Raw genomic sequence first — 23,385 nt, 5'->3', positions numbered from 1 at the left:
CCTCTCTCTCTCTCTCTCTCTCTCTCTATCATTAAAAAAATAAATAAATAAATAATAAAAATAAAAAACTAAACTCTAAGGGCAGTCTGGGTGGCTCAGCAGTTTAGCACCGCCTTCAGCCCAAGGTGTGTTCCTGGAGACCTGGGATCGAGTCCCTAGTCAGGCTCCCTGCAAGGAGCCTGCTTCTCCCCCTGCCTCTCTTCCTGTGTCTCTCATGAATAAATAAAATCTTTAAAAACAAAACAAAACAAAAAACTAAACTCTAAGCAACTTCTTTAAATATATTTAAATTGGGAGTGGGGGGGTGGGGGGGGTAAGAGCCCTGTCTGGTATACACTTTGAAAATAACAAAACCAGAATAACCACTAACATTTATTGACCACTTAACTATGTAATATAATGCTCTTTGTTCTAAGTAATTTCCATGTGTTGTCTCATTTAATCTTCAAATCATATTATAAACCAGTATTATCTTCCTTTTATAAATGAGAAATTGAGGTAACATTCGTCCAAGGTCCTACAGCCATCTAGCAGTAAAGTCAGGATCTGAATGCCCCAAGCAGGCTAGCTCTAGAACCTTGCTCTCCTGATCACCACACCACTCTATCAATGTAAGTCATTAAGGCCTTGTTAAAGTAGTGCTGTCTTTGTCATTAAGTTTCAGGCAATAAACAAGCTTTACTTAGAATAAAACCAGATATTTTAATTATCTGGTCACATCACTGAGAAAATAAAACTAAAAACTTCTACTTTCATGCTAGAGAAAAAAGTAAAAAGGAGTCACTATCAAAAGTATATTCATTAAACCTGAGAAACTTCCAAAAATAGACAAGAGAAGACATACTAAAAATTACCGTATTGAACTTTAAGTAAGAGCTCACCTATTTTCTCTTAAAAGTAATTTAACTTAGTTTATCCCCCCAACTTAAACTGGAAGATACAGATATACCTAGGAGTAGAATAAAATGTCACAGAAATCCTATACAAAGCTAATGTCAATTTGCAGGTGATGAAGGATTCTTTCTTGGTATTTAGATTTTCCTTTTAAGGAAGTGTTTTGGAGCAATCAAAAAAACCTCTCTGTTGAACTTCATTTTAATGTGTACAGACTACTTCCCCACCCTACTTAGAAAGCCTGTTCTAGAAAACTGTTATTCAAATGATTTATGCTCATAAAATGCAAAGTTAGATTAATACAATTCAAAGTAAAACATACTTTAGGAATAAAATAACATTATAAAAATCTTGGGTTCACTTTATTATGGATCATTATTAGATAATTTATTATATATTTTGGTATATTTTTTTCAACACAAAGCACAAAAGCTCGGTTTAATCTGGGTAGTAATACAAATTCAGTATTAGTCTACTTAAATTCTAATTCAAAAGTGACACTATTATTTTAAAAATTGGTAACTTAAATGTCCAACTGAAAAAGATCAGTTAGTAAATTATCACACAAAAAGATAAAAGTAGTCTACAACCATTAAAAATAATCATGTTGTAGAAAAATACTGACATTAAGATGTTCAGGATTTATTGGTAAGTGAACAGAATAATTTGCACTACAGTAGGTGCATTATGAGCCCATTTTGTAAATATCATTAAGCCTCTACTAAGTACACATATATTTATATAATGGCTAAACAAAATGCTGGAAGATATTCCAGAAGGTTAATAATGGCACTTCCTTGTGGTGGGATTTCCAATGATACATTAAAAATTTAACTCATGCTTTTTTGTGTTTCCCAAATTTTCTATGTTAGGGATGTGCTATTTTTATAACTGGGAGAAAGAGATTAAGAAAGAGACAAAGGCATTATTTACATTAAAGTCATATTTTAATGCAAATAACAAATTCTTAACTAGGGATATGGTTTAGTCTTTACTAGTAAAACCCCCATCTGTCATTTGTTTTGTCTTTAAATACAAAACCCCTTAACATGAACTAACCTGTATTTTTGTTTTCCACTATTCTAGGTGAAAATTAAAAATTAAAGTACCTGATTAAACGTGAACTCTGAAAAAGTGGGAATTTCTGTATTACTATTTGACCTCATAAATGTAGAAATTAAAATGTTTCTGAAAAATAAACGTAAGTCACATCCTAAGCAGTATACCACAGGTCAAAAGCAATTCATAAAGATTTTTTTACGGGCAGCCCAGTGGCTCAGCGGTTTAGCACTGCCTTCGGCCCAGGGTGTGATCCTGGAGTCCCAGGGTCGAGTCCCACATTGGGCTCCCTGCATGGAGCCTGCTTCTCCCTCTGTCTGTGTATTTTTTATGAATAAATAATAAAATAAAAAAATTTTTACAAGTGATTTCTGTTAACGTAGTCTAAGACTTAAAATAGCAGAATTACATCTCTGTGAAATACACACCTAAAACACATTAATAAAAAAAGACAACACTATACTTATGAGGATGGGTTTAGGGAATTTAAAATTTGCATAACCAAAAACATGGAGAAAAATAGGAATCTCTTATCCATCTAATTCATAGAAGTTACACTAACAGAGCTGTACACTATCCATCTAATTTACAGAAGTTACACTAACAAACGGTTGAAAAGCAACCTATAAATATAAATGCCAATACGGTAATTATAGTCAATTAGTAAGAAATAAATCACTCTGACACTTTATTCTAAAAGTAATTCATACAACTTCATGTAGCATGTTAGACTTGATAAAAGGGAAAATGCAATCTTTACTGGTACAATGCCCATAAGAAAAAAATTTATGCATCTGCAAAGAATTGGACGGAAACACACAAAACAATAAAAGGTAATTTTGGTGTAATATAGAACTTTGACTTTTCACAATGTTGTTTGCTTTCATTGTTTTCATTGTTTAAGATATTTGTAGCCAACATGTATTTTAATTGACACAGCACAAGAAGTAAAACTGTGGGGGAAGAATACATTAAATATGTGCTTTCAGGAAAGGAAAAAAGAAACAATTTAGTTTTAATACTGACACTGCCTGACATATCAGATGGTAGATAACAACTGACAATTAAATTTCCTAATATTCCTAACAATCCTGAAATCTAATGTAAGCTGTATCATAATTATCAAGGCTAAACATCAAATGGCTCTCTCCTGTGTACCATTATAAAAAAAAAAAAGCAAGTATCAATTAGTCTTATAAACGTCTGCTATAACAATGCAACTAAATTCCTTACTTCCTTATTCATTGAAGGCTAAGACTGGAGCTTTCTAAGTTTGCTCTATCCTTTCTTAACTATTTAAAAGGTTGAATATAAATTATTTCTCCAAACCCCATCCTGTAAAAATAAAAGGCTGGAAACAGTCTCACCCTTATATAAACCTTACGTATATTTTTCTTCTGGAATCGATCATTTCCTATCTTGTGTAACAATCATTACATATGTGCTCTTTTAATTACACTTGATTTCAAACCCAAAGAGGGCAAGGTCGATGGTACTTCATCTATGTATCTCACATAGCTGAGTAAAGATTTAGTTTTGGTTAATCCTCTTAACTTTCTGCACTCTTTCACCTGAAAAGAATTATTAGAAAAGTAGTATTCTCTTGCAGGGGGAGATAGGAGGTGGGTGGAGGTGTGCATATTCCCTGTCAGGCGACATGTCTGCTGTCAGGCTAAGCACAAATCAGACCAAAAAGCCTCTTCTCCTCCTTTCCCCTTCACAGGCTAGATTTCATTCAAGACAATCAGCATCTCTTAGTTAAGAGTCTGCCTACATTCACTTCAGAAGACCCGAAGAAACTCATCATGTAATCTAAGGAGTTCCTAGTGGTCTGCAAGAACAGGAGAAAAAGTTTAACCTGTGAACTACTGACCAGGTCAAAGCCCAAAGAAAACCCTAGAATCCAAGGAATCCAACTCTTTCAGCTGAATCCAACCTACACCAGAGAAAGCTCACACCAGTATGATCTAACTGCAAGTTGTAAATGCACTCCAAGCCGACTGGCCCCTCACAAGAGAAAAGAGTATGTTCTAAGGAGTAAACCATATGTTAAACTTTCTGAAATACTCCAAGTTGTCTCCCTGCCCTGTTGGTAGTAAAAGAGCCCACAGCAGAAGCGAACGGACAGAAGAGATAATTCAATTTTCGGTATGAAGAAGTCATGTTTATAAACACACAGAAGATCTAGGTGGTTATACAACAGTGTTAACAGCAGTTATCTCTGGGGAGGGATGTGAAATAAAAGTCTAGGTATGCAAAGGAAGTTTTCACTTAGATACAAATTGTGTTGTTTTCATCTTTCATCAGCATCAATTTACTTCTATAATTTTAAAAATAATATTAAGTAAAATTCTGAAATATGATTCCATTTTTAAAATGGATTAATAAACCCACATGGTATTCAAATGAAAAATAAATGCCATTTTGCAGAAGCTTGGCTACTACAGACCTACAGATCAAACAGAAATAATGCAATTATCCTATCCTGCAAAATGAAAAGGAATACTGGTAACAGAAATGCCCAAACCAATTGTCACCCACTACTCAAGGTTCACTACTTTGATTATACAGTATTAGCCACCAGAGGGAGTTTCAGTACCCTCCCCTCAAAATTATATCCACTCTAACAAAGCCCTTTTTCAATTTTAACCTAATTAAAAAGGTTAGGCTGACAGAGCTTTTAAAGAAAAAAAAATTTTACAGCAATCCATAAATCATAAAAAGTTTTTTACATTATTGCACCAATGGAAGGACACTGCATCTCAACTTTAATTTTTCATAAGAACTATCTTCACAAATTTTCATTGAGGTTCATATGTGATTTCCTTAAGAGAAAAAAGTTTCCCAGTCTGAAAAGCAAACTACTAGACAATCAGGTCTATTATCATTGTAATGGAGTGTTCATATTCTCTAATTACCACAACTCTGTGGTTAAGAAAAGTAAAATTTCATAGGACTATGACTCCTGAAAAAAGAGGAAGGGGACACAAAACCATCCTTTGAAAACTGCATAATCCAGCCATAATGCCCCATGTAAACAATGCCACTATATATTTAAGCAAAGCAAAATACAACTAAGCGTCTGCAGGAGTTAGTCTGCGACATTTAGCATCTTAAAAATTAAAGGAGAAAGAGCCAAGCTTATTCTAAACTTTCAATGTCATTTTTCTAAAAAACAGTAAGAGAAATCATACTGAAAATGGCCCAAATCAACACAAGTAATGGAACAGAGACAGGCAAACAGACAAAACCCACAGAGCAAGTCATTTTGAAGAGGATTTTTGTTTAACCTAGTTTATGAATCTGTAACATCATCACAAAAATTTTTGAATACCAAGACACATGCAGTATACATCTCACTTCCCACCCCCCTTCATCGACACTACAGTTTCTCCCTCTCTCCCACTGGTACTACTTCCCCAGTATCCTCCCAGAGTTTATGATTGAAGAGCAAACGCAAGTTCATATCCTTATTCCTCCCCCACATCTTTACACATAAAGTAGCACATTATTCACACTGTCCTACACCTTGTTGGGGTTGCCTTTTTTTCCCCCCACTTTATAACAGATTTTGGAGAGCTCTCCATGCCAGTGCACAAAAAGCTTCCTCATTCTTCTTCTCGTGGCTGATCGAGACTAGCTCCACCACAACATTCATCTGCCTTCTCCTGCCTAACCTTTAATGACATCTTGTCCTTCCAACTACATAACTACCTGAGTTAGTCTCCTTTCCCTCCCTTGCCCACCCCCCACAAGATCTTAAAAAACGAACCAGATTTGAGGTGTCCCAAGGGATGGCTTTCAAGAAAGCAACTCATTAGCTAAGTTTTATCCTTTTCGGGACGCTTGTTTTGTGAAGCAGGTGAAGAAGGCGCAAAACACAAAGCAAATAAAAAAACAAAAACAAAAAAACCAGATGTGAGGTGTCCCAAGGGATGACTTTCAAGAAAGCAACTCATTAGCTAAGTTTTATCCTTTTCGGGACGTTTGTTCTGTGAAGCAGGTGAAGAAGGCGCAAAACACAAAACCAAACCAAACCAAACCAAAACAACAAACCCACAACTCTCTTACTACAAAAACAAAAAGCCAACAGTTAGAATGCAATAAGTGAAGTTACCTTTTCTTTGATTTGGGGGATCAGCGTAATAGTCATATCACCAATGACTGCAAAACTTTCTTCTTGTGCTCTGCTTTCACTGTAAAAGAAAACATCGGATTTTAATTTAAAAAAAAAAAAAAAAAGACTGGTAAGCCCTAAAGTCCTCCTCCTGCGTGGCATCCCCAGGGCAAGGCAACGACCACCTGATCCGAGCTGTGGGATGCGCCAGGTCACAGGCGGGGGCGTGGATGTTTCGGGAGCCCGGGGGCACCCACAGGACCTCTACCCGCCGCGAAAACACTCCGGAGCGTCCCCAGCTCTGCGGCGCTACGTGCAGGAAGGGCCCGCCGGGGGCCGGAGCGCCGGGACCGGGCGGAGAGGCCCGGGGCGCCCCGCCGCAGCGGGCACGGCGGGCACAGAGGGGCGCCCCGCCGCCCGCAGCCCCGGAACCCCGACCCCTAACGGAACCAGCCCCCGGGCGGCGGCCGCCCGCTCCGACTGCGGGCCGGGCGCCGGGAGGGCGGGGGTTCCCCGGAGGAGCTGGCCGCCCCGCCGCCCCATTGGGCGCCGCTCCAAACGTGCCCGAGTTGTGACAGGAATAAAGTGGGTCACAAGGCCTAGCGGGTCCCCGGCGAAAGCCCTCCCGGCCCCGCGCCTGCGGCTTTCCCGGCCGCGCCGCCGCGGGAACCGGCCCCAGCGCCGCCGCGCGCTCCGGCCCCCGGCCCCCGGCCCCCGGCCCCCGGCCCCGGCCCCCGGCCCCGGCCCCGCCGCCGCCCCGCAGGTAACCCCAGCGGCCCCGGAGGGCCCCGCAACCAGAGCGCGGCTCCACCCCAACTCCCGGGAAAGGGCACAGCAGGGCCACCGGCAGGGAACTTGGGCTCCGGCTCCGGCTCCGGCTCCCGCCCGGCCCTGCCCGGGCCGCCGCCCCCCGGCGCCCCCCTCCCCCGCCCTCCCTTCCCCGCGCCCTCACCGTGTGGCTGGCGGCGGCTCCGGCTCCGGCTCCGGCTCCGGCTCCTTCCCTCCCCCACCCCGGACTCCGGCTGCGGCGACTCGGAGCCGCGACCCCGGCGGCGTCCGGGCGACCCCGCGGCGGCCGGCACACGCAGCACCTGGGCCCGCGGGCGGCGCTCCCCCTCCCACCCCACCCCCGCCCACCTACCTCCAAAAAAATGCACCGCTACGGCCGCCCGCTCCTCCCCCTCCCTTCCCTTCCCCTCCTCCACCGGCCCCGGGAGCGCGCATGCGCCGGCGAGGCGGGCGGCCGGCGGACGGGAGGCCCCGGGCCCACCCGGTGGGGCGCCACTCACCGGGAGCGCGCACGCGTCGGCGGCCAGATTTGCTCCGCGCTCTCGCCCGCGGGGTTTCCTCTCGGAGCCGGCAGCCGCGAGCGCGGCCCGTGATTGCGCTCCCTGGCGGCGCATGCGTCGTCCGCGGCCCCCGCGGGCTCCGGCGGCCGGCGCTCGCCGCTCGCCCCTCCCCTCACTCTCCCTTTCCCCGGCGCAGCTCGGCGCGCATGCGACTTGGCCCGTTAGGCGGCGCGGAGCCGCGGAGGGGATCCCGGGCGCCGGGGAGACTCCGGCGCCCTCGGGCCGTGCGTCTGCGCCGTCGGCGGAGGGAAACCGGGAGCTCCCGGGCGCCCACTTCCTCGCGCTCAGTCCTGGAAAGCCGGGGGGGGGGGGGGGCGGGGCCGGGCCGGGCGGAGAGGGGAGGCGGGCGGGGGGCGGCCTGCGGGGAGCGCGGCGGCGGCGGCGGGAGGGCTTCTGGCCGGAGGCGCCCGGGGCCCGAAGCGGGACCCTCGCTCTCGTAGCCAGCGCACCAGGGAAGATTTCATCCGCCCCCTCCCCCCCGTGTTTGCTCTCTCGGGGCGGGGAGAGCTGGCTGGCGAAGGTGGATGCGCATCCCGGGGCCTGCGGACACCGGATGTGGCCCGGGGCCGGGGCGCGGGGTGACGGGGGTCAGGAGGTCAGCGTGTGTCCCCCGGGGCTCCGCACCCGGTCGTGGAGGCCTGGTGACCGCCCGGCGAAAGGTGGGGGCGGAAGCACGGGCGAACGCCAGGGACCAGATTTGCAAGGCTTCCCTTTCTAGAGAAACGTGAGATTACTTCCTACCTAACGTTAGGGGAAATCACTCCCCTTGATGCTTAAACACACACTCGGTCCGCGTGGGAAGGCACGTCTCCGTAGCTGCAGATGATGGGAAAAGAGGTCTGCGCAGTCCTCATTTCTAGCCGTTCTCATGTTTTAAGTGAACGTCCTTGGGATTTGACATAGAAGCCACTTTTCTTGTTTCAAAAAAAAGTACACAACCCTTTCAGCTATAAACTGCACCTTTCAAGGTAACAGTCACCCCAGTAAGCATTTTAAATTCTCGCCTGTATGCCCAGAGGGCCCAGAAAACACCATAATTAAGGAACTTAGCCCTCATCCCTCATCTGAGGGTTTTTCTTGTCAAGAGTGGGAAGAGAAGGATTCATTGACCTACTCCATTATAAAGCAGAAGGGATTTTTTTTTTTTTAGTAGATATTTTTGTCTGTTCAGCGGTCATTCCCTAATTCTGATCATTGCCTTTGGGGAACTATTCACTCAGTCCGCTTGGCTGGGGTAGGTAGGACTCCACAGGGACAGCATATTTGAGTTAATCCTCTGCCTTAGGCTGGGGTTACCAGGAAGGGTGCTCTCTGCCAATGGACTTAAATCTGGGAAAATGAAGGCCTGAAGCCATCCTTCCACTTAGGGATTATTCTGAGAAAGAAGACAACATGGAAAAAAAGCAGATTGAAAGATGGAGATGCGGCCTGGAAATACGTTTGATGCCCAGAATTCAATGTGGACTAAATAACTGGAAATTTCAGTTAAATTAGTTCTTTCATATTTGTGTTTTACTGCTTAAACTAGTGAGAAGTTTTCTGTCACTTGCTATCCTGAATCCTAAGGGATGCTGGTTGCAGGAGAGGAAGCAAAGTTAGTACCAGTAAGATAGGTTGCAGCCAAACCAGAGGGTTTGAGTGCTTCACCTTATGACATGGATGTTTATATTCTCTTCTAGAGAAAGTGATCCCTCCTCAGTTCTACATCATCTAGAGTTCATATCTTCAAAAATACCTTTGCCCCTTTTAATGGTTCCATTGTCCTCTTAGTTGCTACTATCAACTCATGTTCATCTTTGACTCCTTCCTCTCTCTTTCTGTATTTAATCATTTACCAAGACCTGTTGATAATCCTCTGTTTTTCTGCTCAGCCACTTCTTGAACATTTCCCACAATTCAGTTCACATTTTATCTGTTCTAAAAAAGCTATCAGATGTTTCTTTTTTTTTATTTTTTTTATTTTTATTTATTTATGATAGTCACACACACACACACACAGAGAAAGAGAGGCAGAGACATAGGCAGAGGGAGAAGCAGGCTCCATGCACCAGGAGCCCGACGTGGGATTCGATCCCGGGTCTCCAGGATCGCGCCCCGGGCCAAAGGCAGGCGCTAAACCGCTGTGCCACCCAGGGATCCCCCTATCAGATGTTTCTAATAACTCTTCCAACTTCCCAATTCTACTTTTCCCTAAAACATTTTGCCTCATAGTTTCACAGATTTAGGGCTCCAGCCTAAACACAATTTATATATATAATTTAAATATTCTGTTAATTCTTTCTCATACACTATACTGTTTTATTTCCAACTGATTCCCCTAGTTGATGTCTGGATAGAGACAATACAGCTGAGTTAAGTGTACAAAGTCGGAAACTAAACTGCCTGTTTAAAATCCCACCACTTAATATCTGCATGACTTTGAGCAAGTTATTTCCCTGTTCTTCAGCTTTCTCATCTATAAAATGAGGATAATAGAAAACCTGTCTCATGGGATAATTGAGATATAGAGATACAGATCTATATAGATATATAGTTGTAGTTATGTATGTGTGTGTGTGTAATAATACCAGTACATAAGAGATCTCTCTTGGCTAGTATTTTTTTTAAGTAGGTTCCACACCCAATATGGGGCTCCAACTTATGATTCTGAGATCAAGTCACATGCTCCAACCACTCAGCCAGCCAGGCACCCGTAAGTGTTGGTTATTATGCATGATATCTCCTTTTGTGTAATGCTTAACGTCTCTTGCTCAAATTCTACCCTTAGTTCTTGGGTCCCATCAGTTACAAAGTCCTGTCTGTCCTTTCATAATACCTCTCTCATCCAGCCATTCATTGGCATTACTAGTTTCTCTACTATAGTTTAAAGTGAATTGGAACATAGGAAATCTAAGATATGTGTAATAGGGAATATAAGGACAGTTTGTGGGGATTTTTTGTTTTAAGAAATCTCCATGGTTTAGCTAATTACTAGTACTGTTTCTAGAACCTTTAAAATAGAGGAAAGCACAATAATATGAGTGGTATTACAGACTTTGGAGTCAAAAGTCTGGGCTTAAATCCTCAGTAATACTAAACTAAGAGACGCTGAACAAGTTAATTTTCTGAGCTTCAGAGCACTTATCTGTAAAGATAGAAGAATCTCAGAATTAGGATGATCAAATGTAACTTATAAAGTGCTACATAAAGGTTGAGTAGTAAGGATGGTGGTTTTAGATGTTTACAATTTGTTGTTGGACCCCTAGGAATGGTTGAAACAACTTCTAAATTTGTGACTCCAGCCTACACCTCTCCTTTTGTCCCCTCTGAAGTGCCAAAGCAATTGAAAAGCAGATACCGGAGCCTCGCAGAACTGTGCTGGGGACAGGGCTTTGATGCGGGGCCACAGAGGGCTTCAGAATTAAATACAACCACGAGGCACAGGTGGACCTTAAAGTACCCTCCTAGCCAACAGGCAGGTCTGAAAAGAGGGACCAGAAGGGACCAACCCCCACACACCCACTTCCTTCTAAAACTGTGTTTCTCAGCCTTATCAGACCCAGTGTCCCTTGTAACAAGGATTCTGTAAAGCCCCTTTAATCTCCTAGAATGCAATTTGTAGAAAACATAAATAAACATCAACAGGATGCTCTGATTTGAATAAGAGAATGAAAAAAGGAATTTAAAATAAAATAATATCTATTTCAAAAAAAAAAAAAAAGCCCTCTCCTTTGGGCTCCATACACATATGTCCAATTGTCTCCTCTTGGGTATCTCAAATGCCCTTTCAATCTATTCTTTAAAGAGCAGCATGAATATTCTTTTGGAAATATGAATTTAATCATGTTCCTACTTGAAAACCTTTGCTTCCCATTTCATGCAAATTCCTAATCACAATAATTATCCCCTGTTTGATCTAGCCCTTGCTACGTCTCCCACCTCATGTTCTCCATTTTCTCCTTTTCCCATAACACTCCCACATAGAAACTTGCCTCAGTTCCTTGCTAATCTATCTCTGTTCTCTGGCTTTGGTACATACTGTGTCCTTGCCTGGATCACCCTCCTACCTTTTCTCATGGCTGTCTCCTCAGTCCTCATGTCTCAAAATTCTACATACCTCATTTTTAAGTAGAGGTCTCTCCTACCTCTCAGCTACACGCCCGCCCCCCGAGACTCACAGTTACTATTTTGCCCACTGTTTCCTCCATAATACCACGCTTAAGTTACATGTATATTTGTTTGACATTTGTTTTCTTATTTATTAACTAACATCCTCACCAGCATGTGGTAAACTCCAAGAGGCAAGAACTATGTTTTGTCCACCACTGAGTTTGCAGTATGTGTTTCAGTGCCTGAGGTGAATGAATGAATGGATGGATGAATGATACATGAGATAAAAGGTAAAACATGCTAAAAAGAAGGTTTTTAGGATTATCTTTTTAGGATATCCTAGATTATGAATGCAGGCAGCAGATTATAATCCTGTCAAGCATTAGCCTTAGTAGTGTGTTTTAAAGTACAAAAGGGAGACAAGCTGAAATCAAATAGTGAAATATGATCACTCTTAATAACCGAGAATGTAAAGGAAAAGTTAAAGAATGCACTGAAGATGTATTTAAGGGGTTTGATACCAAGTGCTGCTCAATCACCTAAGGATCTCATTAAAACAAAAATTCCAATTCAGTTACTCTGGGATGGGTCTTGAGATTCTGATTTCTCACTAGCCTCTGGGAATGCTGCAAATTCCAGGACTACGCTTTGACAAATAAGGCACTGTCAAGTAGGGAGGGGAATTGCATGGTTGGCAGCAAGGAATAGAGAAAAATATTAGGTTGAGATATATGAAATCATCCCTTTTTTGTAGGTCGAAAACAATTGAATATTGGCAATTTCAAAAAAAGAACTTTTAAACTTATATCCCATTAAATAAAAATCACTCAATAAAATGGAAAACAAATATTAATTTCTCAGCATTCTGACAAGTATTTATACCCTACTCTCACTATAAGTGAGAATGTATAAATGAAATAGCATATGGAAGTAGAACTGACCTGCAATGGCAGGCACGAACTTGCCAGAATAATGTGTATGGGGGGAAGAGGGGGGAATGTCCGCATGGACGCATAATTTGAAAAAGACCAACTGGAATCAACCAGCCAAATTAAGATATGCTATAATTTTGTGATTTTTATAAATATTAGTCTTCGTTAACTGTTCTTGTGAATAAAAACTTACTGCCACCTGGTGGATCTGAGTTAAGAGTTAGAAGGGAAATACATATCTTTTCATTCAGGTAGCTAAAATACTATTAATACTTCCTCTGTTAATTTTAACTTGAAAAATAGACAAATATGTATTTACTCTAAAGAAAAAGATTACACTTGGAACTTTTTGCATTTGGTTTTAACTGGAGATGCAATAATGTTGTTACTTATGTACATTACATGGTATTAAAGTTATATTTTAACTTTATAATATGGCTTTTCATTTCCACAACTTTTATTGTAGCTAGAAACATGTCCATCCATTTGTTAAAGAGAATTTCAAGAGTTGAACCAGTATAGATTATTATTTTCTCTTATGTATGCATAATGCTATTAAAAAAAAATCTGTGCAACTCAATTTTCCATCCTTTCATCCCAAGATGTAGGTTTTCAAAAGCCCTTAGCCATCTCAGAAGAAAGACATCTTCCTAATCCTTTGCCAAATTAGATCATCTGATTTTTACCTTACCTGTTACCATATTCAAATCTGTATTTAACTTTCCTCCCACTTCCTCATTGTCCAAAGCCTCTGATTCCTATTACCCCATCCAACCCCCGACAGGAACAGCAGTCTTTTCTTGACTCCATGTCAAATGTCTCAATTCTCGCCAATTTACTGTTGTAATTTAATCATTTAAACTTAGTATGGATTCTCACAAATATCAGTGAACATCCACAATCCGAATGATAATGAGTCATCATGTATATACAAACAAAGTAGAAGAATAAAACCTGTTACTGAACTATTTCATGCTGGATTTACCATCTTTAAGAGTGCTGCTCATTACTAAGCCAAGATAAAACAGCCTGTAGGTCTCCTGCAGTGTCCTAATATTGTATACTTTTTCATGATGATGTCTTCTGTGATTAGTATTAAAACATGGGGAAGCCTTACAATATATTTGTCTCACTTCTCCTAATTTCGAAACTTTACATGTCATACACTTCTGATTCTATAGTCATCAGTGAGAGTACTTAGTAATTTTCTGCTTTATAACAGAACTATTAAAAACAATGAGTACAGATGTTTCCTATGTACTTTTCAGAATCCTTAAATTGTGTTTTTCTAATGAGTGGTTAATCTTTTTTGTAACAAGAGATTTAAAAAAAAAAAGCATGGTCATAAATTTAAGTATTTTCACTCAAGGCCCCTAAATAATAGACAAAAAAAAAAAAAATCTATCGATATAGGGGTGGCTGAGTCAGTAGAGCATGTGACTCAATCTCAGGATCATGAGTTCAAACCCCATGTTGGGTGTAGAGCCTACTTAAAAAATAATGATAATAAAAATATCTATTGATGTAACTGAAGTGAAATTTCATGGTCATCTTTCATTATTTTCATTCATAGGCCTCTTTGGGAGTAAGCAACACAGAGGACTTGTAATACTTTGTGGTTTTATCCAACATGAGTCAAAAAAGGATAAACCACAGAAAAATATTAAGGGCTCAATACAAATTCTGGCTTTGTTGGAGGCAATAAATATTCTGAAATACCTGAAAGTTTTTGAAATGATGTATAACTATACTTCTAATATAAAAATGAAAATCTAAAAATTTTCTGATCTCTATTATAAAGAACGACAAAACATTCAGTATATAAATACTTTGAAGCTATTTATTGAATATTTCTATTTGGTATCATCATTATCACTGTTTGAACTATTAGTGTCATCATAAATAGAAGTGTTTCTAATTGAAGATACCATCACATCGACAATGCTTTTTTGGGGGTTTTCTTCTAAATCAGTCTGTATTGCTCCAACTTCTGCTAGTTTCCATTCAAGTTCTGCAATAAATAACCCATCATTAAATCAGATAAAAATCTTGGAAAATGAAAATAACTTCTCATCTATATGAAACAGTAGTTGATGCTAATAAAATTAATGTGTAATAAGTGAGGATATATTTAGAGCTTGAGTGACAATGAAAATGTTACAGTATCAAAATACACATTGGATACAGCAAAGTTATACTTAAAGGGAGAAATTATGGCTAAAATCTTTATTTTAAATTGACTGAAAATAAGTGTCTTAAAAGTTCAAATGAAGCAGCTAGGAAAAAAAAAACAATAAAATAAATCCAGGAAAAGCTGAAAGAGAAATATAATGAAGAAAAGACTTAGCAAAAGTAGGAAAACAAAATCAGTTTAGGTGACCAATAAAATTAAAAGGTTGTTCTTTGAAGAAACTAATAGATATACCTCAGGCAAAAACGATCACAAAAGGAAAGAAACCAATTCATATAAATAACTTAAATGGGGCATAGCCAAGGTAGATTCTTTTTTTTTTTTTTTTTAATTTTTATTTCTTTATGATAGTCACAGAGAGAGAGAGAGAGAGAGAGAGAGGCAGAGACACAGGCAGAGGGAGAAGCAGGCTCTATGCACCGGGAGCCCGACGTGGGATTCGATCCCGGGTCTCCAGGATCGCGCCCTGGGCCAAAGGCAGGCGCTAAACCGCTGCGCCACCCAGGGATCCCGCCAAGGTAGATTCTAATATGGCTATGAGACTATGAAAAACTTATGCTGAGACATTTGAAAACTTTAATGGGAAAATTTTAACAAACATATAAATTACCAAAATATACCTGAGGGAGAAACCAAAAGAATTGAACTGATAATCAAAAATTCCAATTGAACTGATAACCAAAAATTCCAATCCCTACAAATTCATCATTTTGTTAAATTTATTCCTAAGTGCAGTATAGATGAACAGATCATTTATGAGGCAAATTACAAAACACACATTTGAGGAAAATTATAAAATATGTTACAAAATGTAATCTATAGGGATGCCTGGGTGGCTTAGAGGTTGGGTGTCTGCCTTCGACTCAGGGTGTGATCCTGAAGTCCTGGATCGAGTCCTACATGGGGTTCCCTGCATGGAGCCTGCTTCTCCCTCTGCCTATGTCTCTGCTCTCTGTGTGTCTCTCATGAAGAAACAAATAACATCTTTTTAAAAAATGTAATCTATACATCTATGAGGAAAATCACAAAATACATAAAAGACCAAGCTAAATGATGAGATACAGCTCATTCATGGATAGGAACATCCACTGTTATTGCATATCAAGTCTCCAACAATTCATCTATAAAAATGATTCTAATAACTGGATTTTTCATATAAGCCGACTAATTGCAACATTTATGTAAAATGTTGGAAAAGATTTGCCCTACTGAAGACTACTAGCTTGTTATAAAGCTATAGGAATAAACATTGATTCAGGGATAGACAATAGAAACTTCAAAAATAAATTGAAGCAGTTTTGGAACCATGAAAAATGACATTAGGAAACATTAAAAATCAGTGGGGAAAATACCTCACATACATTAGGATTGTTACTACAACACACACGCATATACACAGAAAACAAGTATTGATGAGGTTGTGGAGAAATTGGAATTCCTGTGCACTGTTGATGGAAGCATAAAATGGGGCAGCCACTATGCAAAACAGAATGCTGTCTCTCAAAAACTTAAAATAGAATTATTATGTGATCCAGCAATTCTACTTCCAAATATATACCCAGAAGAATTGAAAACGGGGACTAGAACAGATTATTTGTACATCTATGTTTATAGCATCATGATTCACAAAAGCCAAAAGGTAGAAGCAACCCAAGTGTCCATGGACAGATGAATGGATACACAAAATATGGCCTAAACATAAAATGGAATATTATTCAGCCTTAAAAAGTAAGGAGATTCTGACAAATGCCATAAAATGAATGAACCTTGAGGACATTATGCTAAATGAAATAAGCCAGTCACAAAAGGACAAATACTGTATGTTTCATTCATATGAGGTATGAATTGAAAGTAGTCAATTCATGGAGTCAGAAAGTAGAATGGTAGTTACCAAGACTGGAGGAGGAGAAGGGAATAGGGAGCTATTGGTCAGTAGGTATAGAGTGCAGTTATGTAAGATGAAAGAGTTCTAGAGATGGATAGTGGTGATGGCTGCACAACAGTGTGAATTTACTTAATGCTGCTGAACTGTATACTTAAAAATGGTCAAATAAGTCCTGAGTATGTAATGTACAGCATGTTAACTATGGTTAATAATACTGTATTATATATTTTTAAATGGTTAAGATGGTAAATTTCATGTTATGTGTATTTTACAACAATTTAAAAAATTGTTTATACCAAAAAATGCCCAAAAAACCCACAAAAAACATGGACCAGATAACACAATATTCATGATCATGATTGCCTGCTGAGAGATAGGAAGGGGAATGGGACTAGGAAGAAAATATAGGTAACTTTATATCTGTAATGTTTATTTGTACAACAAACAAATAGCTCAAGCAAACATGAAGAAATGTTCACATTTGTTATTTTTGGCAGTAATCGATTACATAAATGTTTGCTATATTATTATTTGTACTCTTATGTATTAATTTTTTTAATTAAAAGGATGAGGCTCAATGGCTTTAACATGGTGTGAGAAAAAGATTTTAATAATATAGATTAAAGCAGTTCCAAGAAATGACTAGATCAAGGATATGGCCTTGGAATGAGGTCAGGAAATAAAAATTACTAAAGAAATTAAAATTATAAAGTGCTGTGCTACGTACCGTGAAAAAGAAAATAAAGGGAATTAATTAACTGATAAAATCAGATAGTATGTGGATAAGTGAAAAATAAATTTTATAGAGAAAATATGCTACAGAAATTTAGGAGAGAAGAGGAAGATTATGAATTGGTCCAAAGTCATGTAATGAGAGAAATAGAAACCTAGGAGAACCACAAAGGAACAGGATATGGAGGAACAATAAAGAATGGTAGGGTATTTAGGGTCCAGGGCATGAGTATGAGACCAAGAATAAAGGCACAAATGAGTAAGATGTCTCTGCAGTAATACAGTTGGATTGGTAGGCTGAAATTCTTAAGCAGAAGATTCCGTATTTTTAACTTATTTGACACAAGGAACCTTTAAGGATTTAAGCAAGTAGATGTTGTAAGAAGCATATTACTATAGGAAAATTAATCGGAAGGCCTACAAGAAGAGATTAGAAGGGAGGGGGAAAATACCTTATGTTTTATGGAGATAAACTTTCACGATATTTGTAAATTTTTGGAAGTTTTCACCTGTTTAATATACATTTTAAAAATAGTATCATTACCTTCTAGCTTGAGATTTATCCCTCCACATTCTATAATTCCAATGAATTTGCCTTCTATCTGACCGTTTTTATAAACAAAAATTGTTGGTAGACAATTGTCATGGTAGTATTGAATACAGCTGTTCACGATGGCTTTAACAAACTTAGTTTCCGGAAACTTTCTTGCTAGGAGACTAAGATGCTGGTTAACCAACAAACACATTGGGATGCTAAAAAGAGAAACAGTACACAACATCTTTAAAAACACACTACTTATCTCTAATGAACTAAGTGAAATATCTACATGACAAAAATACATCTTTTTTTAAAAAATACATCTTTAGATATTCTTTTTTTAATTAATTACTTGGGGGGGGGGCTACATGGGGGGGGCGGGGCAGAGAGAGAACATCTTCAAGCCAACTCCCAGCTGAGCACAGAGCCCTATCCGAGGACCCATGAGACCAAAACCTGGGTAGAAACCAAGAGTCAGTACTTAACTGACTAAGCCACCCAGGTTTACCTCTTTGGATATTCTTTCAATATAACAGCATATCAACTCTTATCTTCTATTTTTACCTTTAGTAATGATAAACTGCAGAGCCCTACCATATTTATTGTAAACACAATTATAGCCTGGGAGTGAAGCTCGCTACCATGGGAATTTGATGCGTAACTAAGGCTAACCACATCTGACTTAGCATCAATTTAATCAAGTTAGTTCCTAGTTTACAGGACTAAGGGAAAACAAAACAAGACAGGACACTTCTAGGGAATCCTTAGTAGTTCTGTGTTGAAACAAAGGATTCCAACTCTTTTCACCACCTTGGGCTTATTTTTACATGAGATTATGACATCCAAAGTGTCTTATCTCAAATTTCTTTCTTTCTTTTTTTTAATCTCAAATTTCCTTGAATTTCTCCACCTCATCCACACTTTTCTTTGACATCCCACTCCATGAAGCATCCTATTTCCCATTATCTAGAACTATTCCCTATCAGATCTTTAAGGGGCTCAGTTGGAAGAACATGCGACTCTTGATCTTGGGATCATGAATTCAAACCTCATGTTGGGTAGAGAGATTAATAAATTTTTAAAAAATTGATTGGAAGTGTGACCAGAACCTGCAATTCTTCCTGCTATCATTTGACTCCCAATATACCCACTCTTCAATTAGTTCCTTTTCTCTCTCACTCATTCACAGCCTTATCAAACTGTTTCAGAGCCAATCCTTTACTTTATCCCATACACATTTCCCATGGGACCTTTCTCTGCTTGTTATTTTGCTCTCCCTCTTGTTTCCTCCACTTTCTATAAATATACTTAAGTTACTAAATTTTTAAGAGTTACTTACAACTCTGTGTCTCCTTCAAATAACCACTCTCTCTTGTTCATAGCCCCAAAAGAAAGGAAAATAATAATCTCTATGTTCTGTTCACTTCCTTTCTTGAAAGGTTTTCCCTTTTATTGGCTTTTGTGATAACACTTTTTTCCCCAGGGGAAAAAAAATGGTGGTTTTATTAAAGCACGGGGACAGGACCCGTGGGCAAGAAGAGCTGCTGTGATAACACTTTCTATTAATTTCCTTTTTACTTCTTTGACTTCCTTCTTCTGTCTGTGACTCAAATGTGGATGTTCTTTGTGATTGTGTCCTGGACTCTCTTATACTGGACACATTTCACTGTGCCATCTTATCCATTCTGATATAAACACTGATGAACTAAAAAAACAAAACAAAACAAAAAACACTGATGAACTTCATGTCCCCACCTCCCTTAAAGAAAAAAAAGTATATATGTATATATTATACATTTCTTCTGTATTTTCTTAGTTTGGCACAGAGGCCAAAAATCTCCCTTTTCTCTACATCTAATCGGTAATCAAATCATGTTGCTCCTACTTCCTTATCTCATACCTAACTAACCTCTCCTCTTTTTCTCCATTATCTTACTCCTTTCCTTTCTCAACTGAGCTTCATCAGATTGTCCTAAATGACCTGTTTCCAGTCTTAGTTACCCAAATTCATCCTTGACCCTTGCTGACAAAGGGAGCTCAGCATGAAAATCTCACCATGTAACAACTGCCCTGCTCTCAAGCTTAAAGTCCCTCCCTAAGTGGCTTTTCACTGTCTTTGGGATAAGGTCTGGGCTCCTCTGTGTAGCTTTCAAGGTTCTCTGTGGTCTCTTCGTCTGCTACCACATTACTTAAAGCAAGATGCTGTCTTATTTCTGTAATCTTTCTTTAAGCTGTACACTCTAACACATCCCACCTCATCCTGTCTACTTCCTCTTTGGGGAATCTTATTTTTTGAGGCCAAGACCAGGAATTACATACTCTGTAGAAAGTTCCAGACTTCCTTCCTCCAAGGATAAAACGTACTACCCCTTCTTCAGGAGGGGTAAAATTCAACTCTAGCACCTAAAAGACTGTATTGTTATGTTTAATTGTCTCTCTCTGCTATAGTGATGGCTTTGTATCTCCACCATCTACAAAATCTTCAGAAATCCTCTTAATACTAGATGATGTTATATATCAATTTATGGTGCAAGAAACTAAGAAAAACGAATTAAATGCATTATACGTTTAACTTACATTTCAAAATATAGAATGTCATTTATTTTGATAACTACAACCTTCTACAAATCTAGAGTCTGTTTTATTTTAGTGGGTGACCTATTGTAATATTAGAAAAGCATGAGCCACCTAACATAAATATCAATTTTCCACACAAAGCAACAATGTAAATTGCCTTTGTAAATTTCAGTTTTCCTCAAATAGGTGAAATGAATCCACTAATACCTAATTTAATGGAATTGTATCATTACTGTCAGAAGGAGAGCTAGATCAGTGGTAATGACAGACACTTATGGGGTAGGTGGGGTGAATGGCAGGTAGGTGGACATTGGTGGTGATAGTGAAAAGTGTAGAGTTAAGGGAGTGTGGTGTAACAGATTATGTGCAGGGAGAAGATGGTTTGCCTGAAAACAATTTTGACAGCAAGCGGTAAGGGAATACATTTAGTAAGGGGCTCAGGGGCCAGAATATACTCCCAGAAGAACTGTAAACTGTAAGGGAGACCTCTGACATTGAACATGAGATAAGGGCCTAGTTATGGTATTTGAGGTTCAAAATATGCATTTGGCATAAGAATGATGTAGAAGCCAAAATTGGAATTTGGGCACAGGGGTAAGATTGAATAAAATCAGAATCAAGGCTGACCTGAAGCTCAGCCACTAAGTTCACTGGCCCAGGATGATTAGATCCCCCTAGGGGACACTTGGCAAGCTGAGCCTTCACTTGGATAAAGAGTCAGTCCAGTTCTAGAATTTTAAAGGCAAAAAGACATTAAAATTACAGAACAGAGGAACCTAGTTCAAAAACAGACTCTTGGAGCATCTGGTTCAGTCAGTTAAGTGTCTGCCTGTGGCTCAGGTCATGATCCCAGGGTCCTGGAATGGAGCTCCGCATCAGGCTTCCTGCACAGTGGGAAGTCTGCTTCTCCCTCTCCATTTCCCACTGCTTGGGCTCTTTCTCTTTCTCTCAGATAAACAAAATCTTTTAAAAAGTGTTCCTATACATTTATAGAAGGCAGCTAAACATACAAATGTGTTTAACAGGGATCCCTGGGTGGCACAGCGGTTTAGCGCCTGCCTTTGGCCCAGGGCGCGATCCTGGAGACCCGGAATCGAATCCCACATCGGGCTCCCGGTGCGTGGAGCCCGCTTCTCCCTCTGCCTGTGTCTCTGCCTCTCTCTCTCTCTCTGTGACTATCATAAATAAAAATTAAAAACAAAAAAACAAAAAAAATGTGTTTAACAGTTATACTCCATTTTGCAATATGAAAAGTTATGAGTCAACCCATTATTAAAAACTAGGCTTTTCTAAGGACCATTGTCACACAAATAATTATTTTCCGTTTTACAAATTTGATTACATATTAGTTTTCTTCAACTGGGTGTTTTAAGGCAGCCCGAGTGGCTCAGCAGTTTAGCGTCGCCTTCAGCCCAGGGCATAATCCTGGAGACCGAGGATCGAGTCCCACATTGGGCTCCCTGCATGGAGCCTGCTTCTCCCTCTGCCTCTCTCTCTGTGTGTGTCTCTCATGAATAAATAAATAAAATCTTAAAAAAAAAAACCCACAAATGGGTGTTTTATACCAATACATGAATACATTTTCCTAATGTCAAGAAAATGATTATTGCATATAATTATCTTAGATTAGTTGCCTCTCAAAATATCTTCTGAGAAGGTCACAAATACTTAAAATATTATTTAAAAAGATATTTATTCCTTGAGTCCATCAAAGGAAATGAAAAAGCCTGGCTGAAACTGTAACACATTCAATCTCTCTCATGAATTTTTGAAAATTATTTGTCAAATCTAATAATTCTTCTAGAATTAAAGTAAGTAATTTTATGCTCTGGTATGGGCACTCAGATCCAACATTTATTCTGCTAATCATGCTGAGTCCCAGAAAAGATATTCAGTGAACCACTTTAGTACATAACATTTCTCACACACGGATTCCGTTATTGTAAACGTCAGTGTCTCTCATACTTCTTTGTGAGAAACCAAATCAGCAGCATTTACAGATTGGTTTCACCAGATAAGTGGTAAAGGAAAAATGGGAAGCAATTCTTTTTAAGGCTTTAAGCTACTCAAAAAATAATTAGCATTTTAGTGACATAACAGTAATGTCTTCTTTTACAGGACATGATATCCTCTCAAAATTTGTCTGAGGAATTGATGAGCTGGTAAACAGCAGGGCTCTCATTGGCATAAATTGCTCTGTACAGAGTTTCTGTGAGCACCTGGAGAGAGAAGACATTTTTTCTTCAGAGAATGAGATGAAGATGATGAGGGCCCCCGGGATGGCCTCTGTTCCTGGACTGGCTTAGAGCCCGGGCAGCGTAGCTGGGACCTAATGCTAGAGAGATTTGTGAAACTGTGGGAGCTTGCAGTGTCTCTGGGGCTTGGACTTGGGGGAATGTCCACTCAAACCAATTATCATATACCAGGCAGGTAAGGCCTGGGGACATTTGGGTTGTACTTAGTACAAGTAGGCACTATAAATTGTTTGGGGAGTATAGGGGAGTACCAGGGAATTGTTCTCTTAAAAGAGACTTAAGAGACATGATATATCCAAATGCACTGCGTGACCCTTGACTGGATCCTTCACCAATTATTAAGTTTGGAATTATTACTAATTTTGTTAGGTGAGGAAACAGTATTGTGGTTATATAAAAAATACCCTTATATTTTGAAGATGTGGGCCAAAGTACTTACGAATAGAGCTTTATGCTGTGTGTAATTTACTTTGAAATGATTCTGCAAATATATACACATTTATGTATCTACAAATGAAAACATAACATGGAGCCCCTGGGTGGCTCAGTCAGTTAAGCGTCTGCCTTTGGCTTAGGTCATGATCCCAGGGTCCTGGGATGGAGCCCCCTGTCAGGTTCTCTGCTCAGTGGGAAGTCTGCTTCTCCCTCTTCCTCTCCCTCTCCTTTTGTGTTCTCTCTCTTCCAAATAAATAAATAAATCTTAAAAAAAAAACCCAAAACATCAAAATGTTCATTGTTGAAACTACCTGGCTGGCATTTAGGGTGTT

General features: G+C 39.8%; 2 protein-coding genes across 9 annotated transcripts in view; both read right to left on the bottom strand.

The window, feature by feature from the left end:
• CLOCK (clock circadian regulator) overlaps positions 1–7,488 on the bottom strand; it is a 134,716-nt gene extending 127,228 nt beyond the window's left edge. For 5 of the 8 annotated variants that reach the window (XM_055340846.1, XM_055340827.1, XM_055340877.1 and 2 more), the window contains exons 1-2: positions 7,023–7,061; positions 6,071–6,149 (exon numbers count right to left, since the gene is read on the bottom strand). The gene's annotated coding sequence lies outside the window, so the exon portion shown is untranslated. Of the gene's footprint in view, positions 1–6,070; positions 6,150–7,022; positions 7,062–7,211; positions 7,231–7,359 lie in introns of those variants that run through there. The other 3 variants (XM_055340836.1, XM_055340869.1, XM_055340852.1) reach the window with 2 other exon arrangements.
• Positions 7,489–14,293: 6,805 nt separating this feature from the next.
• PDCL2 (phosducin like 2) overlaps positions 14,294–23,385 on the bottom strand; it is a 28,145-nt gene continuing 19,053 nt past the window's right edge. The window contains exons 5-6 of the mRNA XM_055341686.1: positions 17,793–18,001; positions 14,294–14,451 (exon numbers count right to left, since the gene is read on the bottom strand). Coding sequence (XP_055197661.1) covers positions 14,294–14,451; positions 17,793–18,001 — 367 coding nt within the window. The remainder of the gene's footprint in view (positions 14,452–17,792; positions 18,002–23,385) is intronic.

This window comes from Nyctereutes procyonoides, unplaced genomic scaffold (genome assembly GCF_905146905.1).
Source record: "Nyctereutes procyonoides isolate TBG_1078 unplaced genomic scaffold, NYPRO_anot_genome, whole genome shotgun sequence".
In the NCBI taxonomy this organism is placed as follows: Eukaryota; Metazoa; Chordata; class Mammalia; order Carnivora; family Canidae; genus Nyctereutes; species Nyctereutes procyonoides.
The sequence above is the reverse complement of the archived record's forward strand: the minus strand, read 5'-3'. Positions and strand labels throughout refer to the sequence as shown.